Consider the following 14,525-nt stretch of genomic DNA (forward strand, 5'->3'; position numbering starts at 1 on the left):
ACCAGAGCCTTTCAGGCCATGGCACGTCCGAGGCCATGGGAGACGCACAGCCTAGTCGCGCTCCGGGTCTGTCACGGTCACGCGAGCCGGACTTTGCTCGTGAAGGCGAAGGCCGAGATTGCCCAATGTCGACCTTGGAAGAGGAGTTGGAAAGGACGGCGCGGCTGGTAGCGGGCACAAACGCACCGACTGGGAGCAAAGTATCGGGCCGACGGACGAGGCGACCGGCGAGCCCCCCTTCACTCTACGACCCCCATCATGTAGGCTTCTGTTGCCGGGCCAGCAGGGGGCATCCGTCGCGAGCCATTGCTCCTCCAAACATCCCAAAGAGAACATCGTCTATGCGCGGAAGCTGGAGTTCGCTCGAGCAGGACTTTGACGACCGAGAGATCGAAGACCGCGACGTCCTTCGAGGGCTGCACGTGGCCGCGTCTGCCGCCTGCGACGAAGAAGTGGATGCCTTTGTGCGCAACAGAACTGGGCTGCGGATCCGGCGGTTCCTGGCCGACCTCATGGCGCTGGAGGCGTTTGGGGATCCCCGCCCGGGCGAGGACAGCAGGCAGCGGGCCAGGAGAAGGCGAGCGGAAATGAGGAAGCTGAAGCAGCAAGTGAGGCGGTCCCGAGAGGTCGCCCTGACGGGAGGGCTCATTTGAGGTGGTATTGGATATCATGTACGTTCCCCAGACCAGAGAATTGTTTAGAGAGGGCTGCGGCCGGGGCTACACATCACAGAAGGCTATTCTTAGAGCATTTGCATAGCGACTTCATATTGCAGTTCCTTGGGCTTCTTGGCTAGTTACCAAATCCTTTCAACTCATACTCATGAACCTAAGCGCACCAGTGCTCATCAGGCTACTCCCGTTGTTGAATTGGCGCTCTTACGCCTTTCCTTCAATGAGGGCTGCTTCCGCCGCTGCCTTTTTCTGCGCCTCTCGCTCCTCTCTCAGCTTGCGAATCCACGGGACAGGGATACCGCTCTTGATCCTCCAGTCCTCGGCATTCTTTTTGATGGAGGCGCCGAGCTCCTCTCTCCACCCACCCTTCATGTCGTCGGCCCAGCCCATGTCGCCGAGCGCCCAGGAGAGGACGCTCTCGGCGCGGGCGCCCTCCGGGGCGTCGAGCAGGCCGACGGCGAGGTCGACCATGTCGGGCCGGTCGTCGACGGCGTAGAAGACGGACGCGCTGCAACGGGAGCAAAAGTAGCGCTGAACGTCGTCGGAGCTGGCGTAGTAGGCCAGCGTGCCGAGGCGGGGGTCGCGGTCCGCGGCGGGGACGGAGACGGCGGCCTTGAGGTCGAGGGAGGAGTCTGAGAACGAAGAGGTGGATGTGGATGTGGATGTGGAGGTGGAGGTGGAAGGGGCAAAGTCAATGTGCTTGAGCAGCGCAAAGGTCCAGTTGATGACGTCGGTGCCAAAGGAGGTGCGGCACGAGTCGCAGGCGTCGAAGCTGGCGAGCAGCTTGTGCGTGGCCGGCTCGACGAAGAAGGGCAGCTGCGAGGCGTCCTTGAGGGCGGAGAAGTCGGCGGCCGCGGCGCCGCGGCGCAGGACGAGGTCGACGCCCCGGCAGCGGCAGTGCACGGGGACGGACTCGGGGGGCGGCTTGGAGGGGCGGTCCCGTGCCTGCGCGGCCATGTCGGCCGGGTCGACGGGCTCGCTCTTGTCGCGCCATCCGGCGTAGCACGGGATCGGGCCACCGGAGGAAGAAGAGTCGCCCAGCAGATGGCGCATCCAGACCGCCGCACCGCCGTCAACGGTATCGCCCACAAAGATATGGTCCTTCACACGGAGCAGCCCCCCGCCGCCCGGCACATCGTTATTCGACAACACGCCCATAAACGCCTCGAACCCACCATCGCCGTTCCCGCTGGCCGCGCCGGGCTCCAGCTGCGGCGCCTCGTCGCCGTCGCCCCAGAACATGGGGCTCCCGCAGGCGCCGCAGAAGAGGATCTTGAGGCGCGGCGAGAAGTCGTACTCGCGGAGCTGCAGGGCGCGCACGGCGGCCGGGTCGCCGGGCCACTTGACGCTCGAGGAGTGCAGCGCGCCCGTCATGTGCCGGCAGGAGGTGCAGTGGCAGTAGGTGCCCTCGAGGGGGAGAGAGGAAGCTGGGAGGGAGGCGGTGACGGAGTGGGCCTTGCAGAGGCAGCGGGCGGTGATGGTGATGGGGGGGTCGGTAGTGTTGTCGGAAGCCATTGTGTTGATGTGTCTCGTGTGAGGCTTTGCGTGTGTGTGGTTGTGCGTGTGTAGCGGTGGTTGCGTGAGTGGAGATGAGACGGCGTTTACTTCAGTGACAGCCACGCTCCGTGAAAAGAGTCAATGTAATGCGATGCGACGGAGTTGACAAGTCGAGTTCAGGCCACCGGGCTCAAGCTCATCTGAATCCAATGCCTGCCTTTTGTAAGCAATCGAGTAAAACGGACAAGGCACGCGCAGGGGGGTATATTAGCTGCATTCACGGTGCCCAGGGGGCGGCATCGTGAAATTCTGCGAGTGACGTCGGCAGGGCGTGATGGGCATGCATTGCGGGGGTGGGGGGGCTGAAGAGAACTGGGGCAGTCAGTTCTGGACTCCTCCACTGGGAGCAGTACCTTGAGTACCTAACAAGGGGCGAAGAGGCGGCTTGCTCATCACCACTTCAGCGGCTGGGATCGGCGGCTGCCCCCAAACTGGGCGATTCACGGGTTTCTTAGCATTTCCAAGTCAATGGAGTGCGGAGATGACTATTTGTGGCTGTCGCACTTTTTGGAGGAGATGCTTCGTGTTCTGGATTGATTTCTGAGGACTGAAGAGTAAGGTGGTACTTGGATATGCATGCACTCTGTCTGTGCGTGGCGGCGGCTCAACCCCACGCCGTGTAAGTGTAAGCTGTGAAGCACACAAACCAGCACGACAACGACAACAACAACATCAACGCACACACCCCGCAACGGCCCGTTTCGCTTTATCGCCCAGGCGGACCGGCCAAGCACACAAACTTACGGCCAGTCTTGTCCTCCAGCGCGTTGAGCACCAGGTTCCAGACATTCACGTCGACGGCCTCGCCAATGTGTCCCACGGGATCCAGCGGGCAGTAGTCCTGCACGTAGATGTTGTGCACGCCCGGCTCGTCAACAAACGACGTCCGCGTCGGCGTCACCAGCTCGTCGGCCCGCGACGTAATCACCGTGACGGCCTGGCCCGGCTGCGCAATCGGCCTCCCGTCGCCGCTGAGGCGCCGCACCGCGCCGCCGTCGGGCCCCAGGTCGTCGCACGCGGCGCACCCCACGGCGCGCAGCACCGCCCCGACCGCCTCGCGGCTGCCGCTGCCGAACACGTACGCGAGGTTGTACAGCCCCGCGAAGCTGGTGCCGTGCGTGGGCGGCGCGATGGCCACCACGCGGCCCACGTCGCTGGCCGCCAGCCCGCCCAGCTTGGGCGTGTAGAGCGCCTGGAAGCCGCCCTCGGAGTGGCCCACGAGGTCGACCTTGGCGGCCCCCGTGCGCGCCTGCACCTCGCGCACGAAGGATGCGATCTCGAGCGACGACTCGGCGATGGGCTTGAGGCCGCCGAGGATGGGCACGTAGGGCGCGTACGAGCCGTACGTCAGCGCAAAGGTGCAGAAGCCGCGCGCCCGCAGCCATACCTCGAGGAAGTTGAGGTCGATTTGCTCGCTGGCGCCGAGGCCGTGCAGGAGGACCACCGGCGAGGGGTGCGAGCTGCTGCGGCAGGAGAAGTCGTTGCTCCGGAGCGCGGTCGAGGTGTTGCCCGGCGTGACGGCGCGCGAGTCGGCAGTTGTGGTGGTGATGATGGTGGTGTCCACGAGGGGGAGGGGGCTCGCAAGGACACCCGTCAGGGAGGCGAGCGCCAGAGCAAGATTTCGCATGACGGCCATGTTGACTTATAAAGAGGCAGCCCCTGAGAGGGGGGTATTCATGAAGTAGTTGCGCGCGAAACCGCCGTTCGGCCGGTCCATCGTCGACAGAGCCTGGGGTCACCCTGCGTCTTATAGGCTTTACGCGGATCGCGATGGTTCCTAGCTTACACCTGTCCATCTCGTCTCGCACCTGCTAGACGATCGCAAACATGGCAAAGCGCTTGCAACCTTGCAGCCCGCTTCTCCGCGATGTGGCCCAGACGATGGACCGCAGTCACACGCGGAGCCAGCCGTCCTCTCCGTCTCCGCTCGACTTCACGGCATGGTCCGGACATGCGCCGCTGGCAGGCGACTGAGCCTCGGCATGTAACTCGACGCCAACGTCGTCCCATGGGACAGCATCTCGAGATCGTCCGTGCGCCATGCTGGCCCGGATCGTGAGTGAGTAGCAGTGTCATGCTCTTGCAGCCCTATAGGCGGGGGGGCCAGATGGGAAAGGGCAGTGATGTGCCCGACGTGGATGAGGGGGGAAAGGAAGGAACACTTGTTGGCCAACTTTGTTCGCGGCTCACCGTTCAACCGCCAGCGGTGTCGCCGGGGCCGGCAACACTCGCAAGTCCGATGCTACGCTGCGGAAGGGGTCCTCTCCCCCATGGGGTTAGCCATTATGCGGGGGAGGGGCGCTATGGAGATTGATTCTTTGGGATGGAGAGCGGCGATGGGATGGATTGAGATGGGATAGGGTTGTGCTGGAGGGGAGACGGGCATTGATCGGCCCACCGCAACAGCATGGCCGTTAAAAAATTCCGATATGCGGGCTGCGAAGCTGCGCATCGGGGCTTTCCCAAACGTAGCCTGGACTGCTCCAGGCCCATGGTCGAGCCATTGACGATCTGCTGAGATGCTCCTCTCTCCTCAACTAGTATCACCATCAACTGCCATCACGAAACCTACCAACTCGGGTTGGCTGCGGGGTAGCATGCTACCAGGCCTTTGCACGAGCTCGACGATTCGATGTTGGGCAGAGCAATCGCCTCTACTGCCGTCTGCCGAGGATCTCGGCCTCTTGGCTGGAAGACGGGGACAAATCAATTCGATCACCACCGCCGCCAGTTTTCTCACCCAAGTTACTCAAAGCCGAGGGAGAGCATTCCGGAGAGCGGGTGTTGCTCGATCAAGGCGTATGAGCGTGGGGTGTAAGCTGGGGGAAACCTGCTTGCCGTTGCCTTTCATGCTGCGCATGTACATGCTAGTATGTACGAAGGAGCGCCTTTGAGAAAAGCTGATATAGTGCAGCTTTCTTCGACATTGTTGCTGTGGAATCGTGGAGGAGTGCAGGTGTACTGAGCCATTGCGACGCTCCTGCTGCTGCTGCGCGTTGCTGTGGCTGAAGTGAAGATGTGAGGTTGACACGATGCCGTGATGCATAAACTGCGTGCAGAAACATAATGGCGGTGCTCCAGCTGCCAAGAAATCGCTGTGGCTGAACTGCAGCGTGCAGACCAGGCGGGCGGGAAGGGCGGCAAGCGAAAGCCCAAGGTGAGGTTGACCGCGCCACACCACACTCCCGTCCTTTCTTCCCCGCATCCGTCACACTGCCCCCGGGCCCAGGCAGCACCAACTCATTCAGCCGTCCGTCAGCCCATCAATCTATTCATCGACCAACAACAACCACAATCGGTCTCCGAGTTTCACGTCTCACATCAAAGTGCGCACGTAATACCCGTCCTCCCTCGGCCGTATCGATCAATTCGAAGCACCGAGCAGCGCTGCGTCATCTCGATCGGACCGTGCCAGCATGCATCCGTCACCGTCGCTGGACGTGGCTGCGCTGGAGGCCGCTCGGGATAACTTCACCGTCGCCGAGAGTGACCACCGCCACTTTGCGCGATGTTGGGCTCACCAGACCTGCGGCGGGTGTCTCGATGAGACAAAGTGCAGCTGGTGTCCATATGTACGTATCTGACACTGGTTTCTCATTCTTTTGCATTCGGCTACTCACGGCTACGTAGACTTGGTCATGCGTCCCCAACTCATACATGATTCCGCTGCTGGCCCCGGCCTACCAGGCCGATATCTGCCCCCATCCCGCCGAGCGGTGGGAGCTGCGCTCGCAGCCCTTTGGCTGTGGCGTGTCGTCCACTACGAGCTTGACAGCCTTCGTCTCCATTGCCGCCACGCTGGCCGTTGCCGTCTTCGTCCTCCTCAACGCCGTTGCCGTAATGCGCTGGCGTCGCTACACCAAGCAGACGCCGCATTGGCGCGACGGGTGGGGGCAGCGCTGGCGAAAGGCCCTGGCTCCGGCGCGGGATCAGGAGCGAGCCCCGTTGCTTTCCAATGCAGAGGGCGTTCCCGCAGGCCACGGCAGCCCTTGACGACGGCGTTGGACGAGCTGGTGGGCTGGTCACTGCCATTCCAGCGAAACGCGGCATAGATGAGGCCACGAGCGCGGGTAGTCGGTGGGGAAGCCATTGACGGTGACTTGTCGCCCTTCATCCGGAGCTGACAGGAGGTATGATTGCGACCTCGTCCGCTTCCTGGATGACGGCGCCCTCATTGGAGCCATCCGCCGGCACATCTACATAGTCGAGGTTGACCGTCACCAGGCACGAGTCCAGAATCTTGGCCTTGAGACCCGGATGCCGCGCCTCCAGCTCGGCGAACAGCTTCCCCAGGGGCATCGGCGCCGGCAGGGCCTCTTGCTCCTTGCCCGTGAAGGAGCTGGCACTCGCGAAGTAGAGCACGTTGAAGTGTCCCGCGGGCGGGCTTGGGGCGGAAGACATCGCGGACAAGGAGCGGCTACTGGCCAAGAGCTCAGAGCTATCTGTACTTTTCAATGCGTTAGCCACAGCTTCTAGCAGGGTGGTCGTCGGATAGAAAATGGCGTATATGGCGTCTTGGTCAGAGATCTTGGTGATAAATTGGTACATCAAAGAGTATTCAGGTAATACATGCTTTTTTGAAACATCATTCCAAGCGGTGCGGTAAAGAGAAAGGCTGGAGTGTGCGACTTACCATATGTGGCGGGCGTCTCTGGAAAAGACACTGAAGGAAAAGAGGAAAAAGCTGCGGATGGAGCTCGCCGGCGAAATTATATCTTGCCCGCCATTAGCTCCACGTGACCCCCACTGCCAGGACCGGCCTCCGGCGATGGCCTCAAGCCACTTCACGGGCTATTACCTTGTACGACATATCCCGCCATCCCGCTCTGCCCCTCCACAAGCTGCGCAGCGACGATCAGTGCACGACTCAAGCTCGTCAATTGGGTATCTTTGCGCTCGCATCCGCGTTCTAGGCCGCGCAGCTACGCCAGCTTGGCCATCCGCTCCTCCAGGTCCTTGACCCAGCCCTCCATGACCTTGACGTTGCCCTTGACTGTGGCGTCGCCGTCCTTCATCGCGCCCTCCATCTTGTCCAGCCCCTCCTTCCACTGCTTCAGCTCGCCCGTCATTTCGGCCTGCTGCGACTCGATGCGCTCCAGCGTCTGGCTCGCGGCGGCGGCATCGGCGTGTATGGCCCGGAGCGATCGCAGCCTGTCGAGGAGCGGCGGCAGTATGGGCGTCAGGTTCTCGATCGTAGGCAGGATGCCGTAGAGGGCGTTGATCTTTGCCTCTTGCTCCGACTCATCAGATGGGCTCGCGGGGCCGTGTTTGCCGAGCTCCTCTCGCAGCGCTTTGGCCTTTTCGCGTGACTCGTTGAGCTTGTCCTGTTCCGACGCTAGAGTCCGCACGCGTCGGCTTATCGCGTCCAGGTTCGCCGTGGATGCTTGCGACAGCGTCGAGATCTGCTTCTCCATCGAGTCAAGGGTCGGCAGAATGGCTCGCGGGAGGCCGTCCTGGCCTGCCTCGGGTGCGGACGTGGAGCTGATGCCCAGGGCCTTTTCCAGCATGAGCAGGCGCCGGTCGAAGTCGGCCGCCTTTGCCAGGGCGTGGCTCTGTTCGTAGCTCGGCGCGTACGTAACCGTGTACGTAGGACCGTCCGTCGCGACCACATCGTCGGACGGCGCTTTCGGTTGGAAAGCCTTCATGGTGCCGGGGCCGGGGCTCCCACCAAGAGGCGCTGACATGCCGTCCAGGAGCTGACTGAGTGAATCCAGCCTCTCATCACTCGTCTCAGCCTCGCCCGTCTTCGCCGCAGCGTCAACCTTGCGCTTTGCATAGTCCTCCTTGGCCTCCGCGACCTCGCGCTTTAACCGTGCGATCCTTCTCTCCAGGCTTTCCTCGTCGTCATCGTCTGACAGGTCTCCAAGCTCCTCTGTGCCGTCTTCGAGTATTCGCTGGCGCCGGCTGGACGCCTTGTACGACTTGCGTTTTCCGTCGACGCGGTCCGAAAAGTCCACCCCATTGGCGTCAACGTTGGCTGGCAGGAAGCGCGAGCGAGCCTCGTTTATGCGGAGCCTCGATCGCGAGATGGCCTGGCTTTCATCCTCGTCGACATCATAGAATTCATCGTCCGACTGCGCGCGGTTGGCCGAAGTCTATGCGGGCGGCGTCGGATTAGCAAACAGCTAGTACCGCTGGAGGGCGATCAGGGCTTACGGGCACGGTTGAATTGTCGTCGGTAAGCTCGGGAGTCTCGTATATATCTGGTGCAGAATCCTGAGTAATGTCAGTCGAGGTGCGGCATCGAGCTTGCGTCAGGAGGACGGCGGGTTACCAAGTCGGGGAGAGCCGCGTATTTGCGGTTGAGCGCCATGATTGCGGGCGAAGACCTGTTTTCTCCGCCTGGCTCTGGTCAGCGGCCAAGCTATTCCACGGGCCAGAAACGTTTGTCCGGTGCAGCTGGCCCGAGTGGTGGTGGGAGAGACGAGGAAACGAGCTTGGCGTTGTGGTGATGATGCTTGGGTTGAATCAACAACGGGAGCTTCCAGGGGTTACACAGTGCATGGGTCAGTGGACCGCGTACCTGTAGAGCCGCGCCTAACCCTGGAAGCTCCTGCGGGGCCAACGCAGTTCGTACCAGGAACTTTCGTTTCACCCGCCGCCCCACCACTCGCTTGTCGCTTCGAGTCGTCGCGTCCTCTTAACGCGTCAAAGTGACGAGGTGTCGACATCGATTGAAGCGCCCCTGTCTTCCTAGCCATCATTGCTGCTCCCCGCCAATGCGTTGCTCGGTAATGGGCCACCCAGGATAGCTCTGCCTGGGTCGGAATACAGCGTCGCCTTTGGCGTAGCTGCAACCCTGGGGAGTCCGTTCACCGGAGCGAGCAGTCAGAGCGGCCTTTGTCAAAGGCCAACGACCAAGGCAGCTGTTGAGCGGTGCCTCTCGGGCCATCCTATAAGTCGGTCATTTGTCCAAGGTCCTGGGAACTTTACCACGGTATGAGCAGCGTCATTCCTGGGACTTTGCCCGCCACTCTGCCTGCGCTCTCCATAACGAGCCCTCGCTTGTCGGACTGAACGCCCTTGCTTATCGACAAACGCTACGCCGAGGCCCTTTGGCGGAGGCCGGGCAAAATGTACCCATCACGGGTTCTAGGCTTAAGCAAAAACCAAAAGCCGCCGCCTCTTCTCAGCCAGGTCGGCAAGGAATCCGCCAAGAAGCCCACCTTTAAGCAGCTCAAGATTCCCAAGGCCTTTGACGACCCACCGGTATCTAGCGACGAGGATGACGACCAGGGAACGCCCATCAAGGCCCAGGAATCATCTAGCTCAGCTAAGCGTTCCAATGAGGACGCCGATCTCGACGCTTTGTTGCGCAGCTCTGGCAGCTCCGGTGACGAAAGGGCCACCCGAGGTGGCATTCGCCGCACATCATTTCGGGGGAAAACAGGAAACGCGAAGAGGAAAAGCGACGACGATGACCCTGACAGTTCGCAAAGCGCTGATCATATAACTTCCACATCCGCTTCCACCAAGAGACGGAGGGTGAATGGCAAGGGCACGACATACGGGGGCGGCAGTGGCCACTCGCAGGCGCCAGCCAGCTCGGCAGAGCATTTGCAGGACGAGCGAGGCTTTACCAAGGTCAGGGCCTCCAAGGCTACATACGGGAAGAAAAAGTCGTCGTCCCAGTCACAGACAGACAAAGAGGGTGCGAAAACGCTTGGAACCCCAATACATGTGTATGGCTAACCCGATCCAGAAGTCAAGAAAGTGGCCAAGTTGAAGTTGCACGTACCAGAGCCTTTGGTCAGCCCTGAAAAGCCCAAGGCAGGAAAACTACGAGCTCCCAGCGGCTCGCCACCTCCGCCGTCGACGGAGTCCTCGTTGAAACTTACGCAAGGAAGCGGCGACGAAAAGTTGAAGACGATCGTCTCTCCCCCACGCAGGAAGCCGGTTTTCAAGACCGTCAACTCGATAGAATCGTTGTTGTCGGCCAAGCAGAAGAAATCAAGGCTGCGAGCAAAGAAGCACGCCGTGGCGGCCAGGTCCCCCTCTCCGCCCCCGGCCGTTTTCAAGATGCCCATCTCCTTCTCTCAGTTCAAGGTCCAGGCAGGCGAGGGTGGCGAGGGTCACTTGCCTGGTATAGACTCGGACTTGGACGATAGCATAGCCATCGTCGAGAAGGCTGACACCGAGGCCGAGGCTGATGCAGCTGCGACGACGTGCCCATGGTGCGGCGAGCCTGTCGACAAGGCGGCGCTGAACGACTTCTCCAAGGGCAAGCGGATGAATGTCCGGCAACAGACAAAGTTTTGTCAGAAACACAGAAAGCAGACGGCCCTCGAGACGTGGCAAGCCAAGGGTTACCCCGACGTACAGTGGCACGACCTCACCGAGCGCTTCGCAAAGCACCGGGGTCACCTCCTCGGAATTGTCAACGGCAATGCCTCGCACTACCGCTCCATCCTGGCAGATCGCATCGCCTCTGGGCAGGCCCGCTCCCTGCGCAAGGAGGACAACCTGAATCCGGGGTACTACGGCCCACGGGGGTTCAACCTCATGTGCGACTATCTCGTCGGCGAGTTCAGCGACCTGCTCAAGACGCGCGCCGTCGACGACCGGGTCATCGCCGGGCGCGGCTCCGCGGCGTTTATACAGGCGGTGCTGGTGGCGGAGCTAGCTGTGCGGCTCGTCGAGGATGACATGGGGGTTGGCGAGGAGGAAGCTAGGCGGATCATGGAGGAGAGTAAGACGATTGGCGAACTGGTCCACGAGGAGCAGTGAGACGGCGTGGATTTGATGGTGACGGACAGAACTGGGCTGGGCTGGAGCTTTGTGCACATCATATCATAGCGAGGGCATGTGAGGAGTTCAATTGCTGGTGTGGCAGCGTTTAACATCATTACGCATTGATTTCCTTGGTCTATATTGCACTAGCTGAGCATGCCGATTTGGCGACACATGTGTCAGATGTTCCTGTCTTTCGTACTTCATATATGCGGCCGCATTACAGCAGCAGCGCAACCGCCTCCCACGGCCCGAGGCGAATCTCCCCACCATTGACGTCCTTGACCTCCTTACCCGCAGAGCTCACCAGCACCTCGCGCGCCTTGCCCTCCCACTTCCAGGCCTCGTTGCCGTCGGAAAAGTTGCAGACGATGAGAGCGGCGTCCCCGTTGGCGGTGGCCCTGCGCTCGTAGGCAAAGACCTTGTCGCTGGCCTCGTCGACGAGGGCAAAGTCGCCGTAGACGAAGACGTCCTTGTGGGCCTTGCGCTGCTCGAGGACGCGGCGCCAGGTGTGGTAGACGGAGCGCGGGTCCGACGTCTGGGATGCGGCGTTGACCGTCTTGTAGTTGTCGTTGACGCGCATCCAGGGCGTGGCGCCGGCGGTGGTGAAGCCGCCGTGGGGGCTGGCGTCCCACTGCATGGGGGTGCGGGCGTTGTCGCGCGACTTCTTTTGGTATTCGGCCTTGAGCTGTGTCTTGGTCTCTTCGTCGGCCGTGTCCTTGTACAGGCTTTCGGGGTGTCAGCTATGAAGCGCGGAAGCCAGAGAGGCCGGCAAGTAGAAAAGCTGAAGGAAGGAATGGGAAGAAGGTGTTGGGAACTCACGCCCAGTGGTTGACGCAGTCAACGTCCTTGTACTCATCCATGGTCCAGTCCTTGGGCACGTTGGTCATGCCAATTTCCTGGCCCTGATATATGAAGGGCGTGCCGGCCTGGAAGCCGAGGAAAATGGCGATGAGCTTGGCGCTCGCGGCGCGGTGCTCCGGGGCGTCGCTGGTGAAGCGGCTGACGGACCGCGGCTGGTCGTGGTTCTCGAGGTAGAGGGCGTTCCAACCGTTGCGGTCATACATGAGCCTCTGCCACTTGTTGACAATCTTCTTGAGTTCGGGCAGGGACCATGTCCGGGGCGAGAATTTGCCCTTGGGCCCGTGGTCGACGTCCATCCTGAGCTTGTCAGCGCGTGTTCTAAGTGAGACCATAACGGGGCTTCTCCTACAGCTCAAAGTGGAAAATCATGCTCAGCTCGTCGCGACCTGCGCCAACGGCCTTCATAATCTCATTCGTGTCATGAACACACGGCATCTCGCCAACGCTAAAGGCGTCGTACTCCTTGAGGATGGCGCCCAGCTCCTGGAGATACTCGTGCAGCCTGGGCCCGCAGGCATAGAACTCGTGGCCCTTGAGCACGGCCTCGTTGGAGTCCGGGAAGGACTGGTCCTTGCTGATGAAGTTGATGACGTCGATGCGGAAGCCGTCGGCGCCGCGGTCGAGCCAGAAGCGCATCACGTCGTGGGCGGCGCGGCGCACGGCCGGGTTCTCCCAGTTGAGGTCGGGCTGCTCGCGGCAGAAGAGGCGCAGATAGTACTCGTCGGTGGCCTCGTCGTACTCCCAGGCGCTGCCCTGGAAGTGGCTCTCCCAGTTGTTGGGCGGCTGGCGGTTGCCCTGGGCGTCGTACCGCGGCGGGCGCCAGATGTACCAGTCGCGGAAGGGGTTGTCCTTTGACTTGCGCGACTCCTGGAACCAGGGGTGCTCGTCGCTGGTGTGGTTCATGACGAGGTCGAGGACAAGCTTCATGCCGCGCTCGTGCAGCCTGTCGCGCAGGACGTCGACGTCGGAGATGTCGCCATAGGGGGGGTCGATGGACTTGTAGTCGCTGATGTCGTAGCCCTGAGAGGCGATTCGCCCGCGTTGTCAGCAGGTGATCCAGGACATCGCGAATCTCACTGAAGCGGTGGCGGCGGCGCGCATACCATGTCATGTTGGGGGCTCTTGAAAATGGGCGACAGCCACACAATGTCGACGCCCAGATCCTTGAGGTAGTCGACGCGCGAGATGATGCCCTTGAGGTCACCGACACCAGTCCCGGTCGAATCCTGGAAGGACGCCGGGTAGATCTGGTAGACGGAGCTCTCCTTCCACCAGCTGCGCAGCTGCTCGGCTTGGGACCCCATGGCGATGATGGTTTCTAGTACTTCTACGACAATGCTCTCACGATCACGGAAAGCAGAGACGCAAGTTGGGAGGGAGGAGGGGAGAAGTTGTAGGAGGAGCGCGAGCTTCCCCTCCGGTCGAACGACGCTCCCTCTCCCACGGCTATATAATAAGTCGCGACCGCGACTCCATGGCACAGCATGATGTGGATTGCGGATGGCCGCTCAACCCAATACGGCAATTCGCCGTCGGGCAAAGAGTCGGAGGCAGCCCCATGGCAGCGGGGTCGCGTCCCATCGTCCCGCCGGTCTGCAACACCGCTCAGTGGGAAGGTTTCGTCATATTACTGGGCTGCGCGCGCCCAATTGGTGCTGGCAGCGGTTGTCGGACCGAGATGTCGCGATGGAGCGGATAATATTTCGGACTTTGGAGGGGTTGAATCGCATCCAGAGAGACATAATTCTGGGCGATTGGGATGGTGTGGTGGGGGGACGAGGAAGTTGCCTACCCTACATGGGATGTCACTCGAACGATTGAGGGTTTTCCGGCCAGATTTCAAAAGGGACATGCGTGTTTCAAGGATACGTGGCTCGGTGGGAGGCAATCGCTTGCTCGCTGGGTTGCTACTCGTGCGGGTGCGGCACAGTACGGCACATGAGAATGAGGTTGAATCTTGAGTTGGCTCTTGGCAATGTGCTGTCGAGCGCCAAGCCGTTCACAAGCAAGACCGCGGTGGATCGCAATCACAGCCCCTCGTCGCTGATGATGGTCCTCATCTCCACGGGTATGAGCACGGGTGCAGGTCACGGTCGAGATGGCTTTTTGATACATAATTGCCAGTTTGTACATGAGCGGTCAATTGCTGCAATTTCAAACACCTCGATGGCCTACATTATGTGATCGGAACTGGAGAGAGCGGAGAGACGAGGTCGAAGCGCACGGGGGCCGGCACGGACCAGCGCGCGAGGTATGTCTGCACTGGCACAGAAAGGCGAGGTAGGGGCATCACAGACCGCGCGAGACACCTTGCGCGGCGGCGACTTACGTGCAGATGCCATGGATCCGTACTTGATCAGATCCTCGACCCTGGCGACAGCGGGACACGGCGTCGCTCGTCCTCATCGCCGTCGCTGTCGGGACACGTCGCGGGCCATGCCGCGAGACACATTCGCGGCCCGGCCACCGGGTCGGCGGCGGCTGACGAGGAGCTTCCCATTCCTCCATCCGTCTCGCTGCACGCCTCAGACGGCCTCTCCTGCAGCCATTTGTGTCGCACCGCTGGCGTCACTCGTGGCCGCCGAGGCCCTGGGGGGTCGCGGCTGAGACACGCCCTGTCTGACCTTGTTTCTCGCATCGCCCACGGGACAGCCGCCACTGGGGCTTCCGCGACGGACGCGGCCGTGACTTGGACCCCGG

At 61.4% G+C, this 14,525-nt stretch overlaps 9 protein-coding genes across 9 annotated transcripts; 3 read left to right on the plus strand and 6 right to left on the minus strand.

Annotated features, from left to right (window-relative positions):
* Positions 1–341: 341 nt before the first annotated feature.
* PLICBS_007050 (uncharacterized protein) lies at positions 342–653 on the plus strand (the record flags this gene model as incomplete). Its single annotated transcript, XM_065601107.1, has 1 exon — positions 342–653. The coding sequence occupies one exon, from the start codon at positions 342–344 to the stop codon at positions 651–653; it is 312 nt and encodes a 103-aa protein (XP_065457179.1).
* A 225-nt stretch (positions 654–878) lies between these two features.
* On the minus strand, positions 879–2,189 carry PLICBS_007051 (uncharacterized protein; the record flags this gene model as incomplete). The annotated part of the gene is made up of 1 exon (XM_018320446.2): positions 879–2,189. The coding sequence occupies one exon, from the start codon at positions 2,187–2,189 to the stop codon at positions 879–881; it is 1,311 nt and encodes a 436-aa protein (XP_018180343.2).
* Positions 2,190–2,937: 748 nt separating this feature from the next.
* On the minus strand, positions 2,938–3,867 carry PLICBS_007052 (uncharacterized protein; the record flags this gene model as incomplete). Its single annotated transcript, XM_018320447.2, has 1 exon — positions 2,938–3,867. One exon carries the CDS (start codon positions 3,865–3,867, stop codon positions 2,938–2,940), a length of 930 nt encoding a protein of 309 aa, XP_018180344.2.
* A 1,780-nt stretch (positions 3,868–5,647) lies between these two features.
* On the plus strand, positions 5,648–6,224 carry PLICBS_007053 (uncharacterized protein; the record flags this gene model as incomplete). The annotated part of the gene is made up of 2 exons (XM_018320449.2): positions 5,648–5,803; positions 5,862–6,224. 2 exons carry the CDS (start codon positions 5,648–5,650, stop codon positions 6,222–6,224), a joined length of 519 nt encoding a protein of 172 aa, XP_018180346.1.
* A 29-nt stretch (positions 6,225–6,253) lies between these two features.
* On the minus strand, positions 6,254–6,632 carry PLICBS_007054 (uncharacterized protein; the record flags this gene model as incomplete). The annotated part of the gene is made up of 2 exons (XM_018320450.2): positions 6,254–6,256; positions 6,357–6,632. 2 exons carry the CDS (start codon positions 6,630–6,632, stop codon positions 6,254–6,256), a joined length of 279 nt encoding a protein of 92 aa, XP_018180347.2.
* Positions 6,633–7,153: 521 nt separating this feature from the next.
* PLICBS_007055 (uncharacterized protein) lies at positions 7,154–8,544 on the minus strand (the record flags this gene model as incomplete). Its single annotated transcript, XM_018320451.2, has 3 exons — positions 7,154–8,326; positions 8,388–8,447; positions 8,506–8,544. The coding sequence occupies 3 exons, from the start codon at positions 8,542–8,544 to the stop codon at positions 7,154–7,156; spliced, it is 1,272 nt and encodes a 423-aa protein (XP_018180348.1).
* Positions 8,545–9,305: 761 nt separating this feature from the next.
* PLICBS_007056 (uncharacterized protein) lies at positions 9,306–10,958 on the plus strand (the record flags this gene model as incomplete). Its single annotated transcript, XM_018320452.2, has 2 exons — positions 9,306–9,882; positions 9,934–10,958. 2 exons carry the CDS (start codon positions 9,306–9,308, stop codon positions 10,956–10,958), a joined length of 1,602 nt encoding a protein of 533 aa, XP_018180349.2.
* A 223-nt stretch (positions 10,959–11,181) lies between these two features.
* On the minus strand, positions 11,182–12,121 carry PLICBS_007057 (uncharacterized protein; the record flags this gene model as incomplete). The annotated part of the gene is made up of 2 exons (XM_018320453.2): positions 11,182–11,689; positions 11,784–12,121. 2 exons carry the CDS (start codon positions 12,119–12,121, stop codon positions 11,182–11,184), a joined length of 846 nt encoding a protein of 281 aa, XP_018180350.2.
* A 49-nt stretch (positions 12,122–12,170) lies between these two features.
* Positions 12,171–13,129, minus strand: PLICBS_007058 (maltose permease; the record flags this gene model as incomplete). Its single annotated transcript, XM_065601108.1, has 2 exons — positions 12,171–12,845; positions 12,929–13,129. 2 exons carry the CDS (start codon positions 13,127–13,129, stop codon positions 12,171–12,173), a joined length of 876 nt encoding a protein of 291 aa, XP_065457180.1.
* Positions 13,130–14,525: the final 1,396 nt, after the last annotated feature.

Source organism: Purpureocillium lilacinum (genome assembly GCF_023168085.1).
Source record: "Purpureocillium lilacinum CBS 284.36 DNA, scaffold_5, whole genome shotgun sequence".
In the NCBI taxonomy this organism is placed as follows: domain Eukaryota; kingdom Fungi; phylum Ascomycota; class Sordariomycetes; order Hypocreales; family Ophiocordycipitaceae; genus Purpureocillium; species Purpureocillium lilacinum.